The sequence below is a fragment of the Echinococcus granulosus genome (assembly GCF_000524195.1).
Source record: "Echinococcus granulosus chromosome Unknown EG_S00005, whole genome shotgun sequence".
Lineage (NCBI taxonomy): Eukaryota > Metazoa > Platyhelminthes > Cestoda > Cyclophyllidea > Taeniidae > Echinococcus > Echinococcus granulosus.
Genome location: NW_020170385.1, coordinates 1,540,133 through 1,545,010, shown reverse-complemented (window position 1 = coordinate 1,545,010; position 4,878 = coordinate 1,540,133). Strand labels below are relative to the sequence as shown.

The 4,878-nt window shown below is 38.8% G+C and overlaps 1 protein-coding gene across 1 annotated transcript in view; it reads right to left on the bottom strand. All coding sequences in view use genetic code 11, as the record gives it.

The window, feature by feature from the left end:
* Positions 1-4,878, bottom strand: part of EGR_01424 (hypothetical protein) — a gene marked incomplete at both ends in the record, with an annotated part of 14,866 nt that overhangs the window by 3,239 nt on the left and 6,749 nt on the right. Inside the window, 7 exons of the mRNA XM_024490673.1 lie at positions 312-357; positions 486-564; positions 768-1,110; positions 3,428-3,520; positions 3,558-3,644; positions 3,931-4,037; positions 4,286-4,458. Of these exons, the coding sequence (XP_024354997.1) occupies positions 312-357; positions 486-564; positions 768-1,110; positions 3,428-3,520; positions 3,558-3,644; positions 3,931-4,037; positions 4,286-4,458 (928 nt within the window). The remainder of the gene's footprint in view (positions 1-311; positions 358-485; positions 565-767; positions 1,111-3,427; positions 3,521-3,557; positions 3,645-3,930; positions 4,038-4,285; positions 4,459-4,878) is intronic.

The following is a 4,878-nucleotide window of genomic DNA, read 5'->3' as shown; positions in this document are numbered from 1 at the left end:
TTTGGTTAATGTCGATACTTTAAGTGTTTATTTAACTCGCTGTTTTGGTTACGTGGGCACTTAAGGCTCTGCGATTGCACTTCTGCTGGGCGTCATGGCCTCAGTGGCATGCTAGTGGCTGCCCAGCCTTCTGTACGTTGACAATACATTTTTGCCCTAGTGGCATGAATTCCTTCGACTTTAGGGAATACTGAGGGCACTACAATCCAACTTTATTAGTACGCTGAATTTTTAGTAATATCAATATTCAAAGCAAAGCATTATGAGACTCATGCCAATGTTTCCTGCCCTTATTTGGACACTTAACAAACCATAAGTTAAAAGCTTCTTTAGTTTATCATATGAATAACGCAATGTCTGAACAAAGTAAAAAAAAAGCATTTGCTGAATTTTATAAGTCCTAGTGTTCTGCCCCTACCCATACAAGCCTAGTCTTTAGTGAAACCAATGACATTATTTCGAAACCCTTACCCTTCTAGCAATACTTTGATTGATGCAAAATAATTTGTTTTTGCTAGTATACTAAATTGTTCATTGAATGTCAGAAAAATAATAAAGTAACAGCTGTTTTTTCATCGTGAAAAAAAAAACTTTGCAGACTTGTATATTTTTCGAAAAATATAATGTATGCCTTCCATAAACACCATGCATTATGCAAGATAGACCAATCACAACCTGCGGTCAGTTGGTGACGGTTGACTTGTTTATCAAACCGGACTGAGATTATTTAAACCCTTTTTTGTCGACGAACTGGCTCTCTACTTCACCCTTCATGTCGCGGTAGTGATCCATTCATGACTGTTACAGAAGTTCGAGATCTTGATGGCAAGGAAATGGAAGAAACAAGACATAAGTGTGTGGTGTTCCTCATTAACGACTGGTTTATGCTCGCCACTACCGTTGGTATTGCTGCGAGATTCGAGATTGCCCTCTGTGTAAGAGCTTTTAAGCCTGCTGAAGTTACCATCACGTAGATTAGTAAGCTGTACACTTTTGTTATGCTTGGTATCTTTGTATCAAAATCTAAATCCTTCTCAATTGACCGCTTACACTTTTGAGCAGATAAGTTCAACGTCGTGACCTTTGTCACGAATAAAATAGCGTAAACGACTGATTATAAACTTATTTAGCTAAACAATTCATGCACCTGGAGCCTATCTCTGTATCCGTAGTTCCAGAGTAGTATTTATATGGAAACATCATTTAACCTACTATCCCCTGGAAACATGTGACTCAAACAAACACACTTAAGGTGCGGTAACATTAAAAAAAACCTAAATTTAAATATTTTTAATGTCTTTCTCTGTGACTGGTGACATACACTCGAATACTTCATTTAAAGATATTGCTACTAATTACTCCTATTATCCTAGTCAATAAGTTGTAAATACCAATTTTGCAGTGCCTACATCAGTCGATCTTATGAAAAAGTGAGTGCGATTACAATATAATCTTTATTTTTCATAACCACGTCTCCCTTGGAACCAAAGGAGAACGGAAAGGTAAGTCTCATCGGCTGTTCCTGTATTGTATGCATTGACCTAGGAGAAAGTCTCATTGGAACTGCCTGTGTGACCATCATTTAACCAGGTGCCCTTCGAAATTCATATTCTTATTGTTACCCTTACACCTACTTTGCCACTTTCGATTTTGTTAGGTTGCCTTGTAAAGTAACATCCACCTCCTGGATAACCTAATTATTTTATGGTCCTACAGCACTTTCATTCCACTTTGTTTCACTCAGTCTGCAGTGCCCTTGACGTGTACGAGACTACTAAGCTTTCACTAAATCTAATCATTTTGAGGAAAGAAACTCCAATCACGACTTCAAATAGGTTCCATTGAGTGTCAAGAGGCGTAAAGAACTTTGCCATCTCACGCCATCGGTAGCATATGGAATTGTGTAGATCCAGGTTTGTAAGGCGTCAGAACCAAACTCCATTTTTAAATTTAATTTGAGTTTCTAGTACGTTTGCTGCCCTAAAATGCACGTTAAACATGTGAGAACAGGTTTATGCATTTCTTTGATTCCTTATTTGTTCGAAGCAACTAAGAATCAGGAGCAGTCAGTTCGATGCCCAGGGAATTTGTCCGTTGAATTACATTAAAGGAGCAAATGATTAGACATGCATTCAGTCCCACAAAATGATCATTTTTCTTTAAGAATTAGACCATTTCATGTTAATTACACCCATGATGACTATATCTAATAGCCCCTTCAGGGGTAATATCGTGGGTGTTGCCGTTTTTCAGGTAATTTACATTCTTACACCCTAGAGTAAAATTGCATTTTTTAGTCGAATCTAATTGCGTCTTACTTTTGGTACCGCAATGAAATTGTTAATTATACCGCAAATGGGAAGATAGGGAACCCGACAAGGCGTGGAACAAACATGATTGTCACTGGCATCCCCCTATTAAGTTTGATCGAATGGTGGAGGCTCCATCATGATCTCTCTTAAACGCCTATTTTCGATGCGGCAGCAAGCACGGTGGGTGAGGTTGCAAAGTTCCTAGTAAAGTTCTTCGAGGCCCTCTCTGTCACCATAGCAAGGCTGACAATGTCTAAGGTTGACCTCTAGTCTGGCAAGCCAATTCTATGCTAGCACACTTTGCTGTCAGAGCTTTGCCTAACCCTCTCCCATGGCTAATTCATATTATTTATACGTTGGAAATGCTGCTAGCTTATGAGCGTTTTAAGCGCCATCGTTTTCTTGATAGAAGTCCCCACTTGACTCGCAAGTCAACTAGTTACGATCTTGAGTTTTAAATTTAAATGCACCAAACAGGTTTGAACTAATTACATTGCATCGGTAATGGGAAAACGAAGTGGTTTATTGTTCCAGTTTAAGGAAATGATTGAAATGTGGGAAATATCTAATCTAGGAACCTGATAATTGGGAAGGTACTATCAAGGTTTGACTTTTAATGATTTACCAGAACCGACTTTTCAAATCCCGCAAATAGCATATGATTAAAACGACTTGTCAATCCGTTTGTTTTTGAGTATCTTTGTTCAAAATATACCTAACAAATCTTGTGCCATTGGTGTTAGGTTGTTAGGAAAATCACGCTCGTTGAAATTGTAATCTGCTTCCACGTCTGAACGACCGCTTGAGTGGATATAAGAGGCAAGGATCAACCATCCAGGTGTTATCACCATCCTCAAATAGATTAAATGCAAGCTATGCATCAGTCGACGATTTCTAATACGACTTTTTATATACGAATTAGTGATTAGTCATCGGATTTTCAGTGCCACCTGATATAAACTAACAATTGTTGGTGTCTACGTCAAGACGGTCGGATCCATTCTTGGACCGGTGAACATGCAGTCCGGCTTCATACAGCTCGGATTGTTCATCATGACCGTGGTTATAGGTCTGCTGATCCATTACATTATTGCCACCCTTGTGCTCTTAATTACTAGTGGCAAACACCCCTTTCGGCTTCTCAAGTACAGTTTGGATACGTTTTTGATCTCCTTTGCAACAATTAACATGTATGCGTGATTTTTGTGCTATTATAGGATTGTAGCCAAATCTTAAGTGACGAACTATCGAATGCATTTCCATTCTGAGGTAGTACTAAAGACATACTGAGATTTGTTGTAGTATTGGTAAAGTAGTGTCGAATTAATCTGACTAAATTTTAGTAGAATATTCTTTGTTGCTCCAATTTTGTTGAACAAGCTACACAAAGTGAATGCTGGTACTCTGAGATAGCGCAGTGGCAATCGACGAGATGTTAACCGGACTTGATAAATAGGGATGAAGGAGGATGATTTCGAGATTTGTTGTTCCGGTATCTGTAGCAGTGAAGGGAGATGGTCGTACAGCCTTGAACTCAATGCCGGGAAAGTGGTCTTTATAATGTAAGCTTGACATTTGATTCAAGTTTTTGGGACACGTTTCTCTAGCCTTTATTTACCCCATTTTGTGGTGGTCTTTTCAGTAGCTGAAGGTCTCGTGAAAAATTTAAGTGCGCTTTTGAAACGATTATCTCGTATATTCATTGTACCCAAGCTTTGAAATATCCTTAATTAAGTTTATAATAATAACGATGAAACCCTAATATGCAGAATATACAGGATTACAATTTCGAGTCATGGTTTAAAACAAATTTGCTTATGGGTGAGGGCTCAAATAGCATTGAAATATTCTCCTCAAATGCTCTTAACTTTTAAAAGATTGCTCACTTTCTCTTTCTCCCTGGCTGTTCCCAAAATTTATAGTACAAATATGGTTTTGGTTGTTGCAGTTCTTTCTTCCATTAGGGTACCTACTGATGCCACAGCTTTCCTTTTTGCCGTGGAATGGCTTCTGCAATTCCATTCATAAGTGCACTTAACCATCTTGATTTGTGTTTGATGTTGTTATTCAGTGATGATAGCCACAGCTGATACTTGTTGAATTTAGTGTGCTTAGTGCTGTAAATTGCATAAATGGCTTTTTGATCCTGCTCGTCAATGAGGTTGAAAGAAGTATTTTTGGTCTTAGGAGCCGTTGTGGCTCAGGTGTTACAGGTCTCGCAGCAATGCACGCGGCAGAGACGACCGCAGCAATATGCAGTCGCTTAAACAGTGGTGGCATTGATGAACCATTCAGCCCAACGAAGTCTGGTCAAACGTCTGATTCGGTCATGAGCATGGCCCGAAATCGTGTTCTTTAAAACCAGGTGGCTAAAATACAAGGATTGTGTGGTGGTGACTGCCATACGTGAAGAGTCATAAGGATCACGAAATTAATCATTGAAGTCTGTCATTTCTGCCTAATTTCATTGAATAATGGGTTTCTCATGTGTAGATACTGGTTTAATGTAGGTTTTTATGGCCTACATGAGATGGATTACACCATCACATGGTATCAAAGTCTTTGG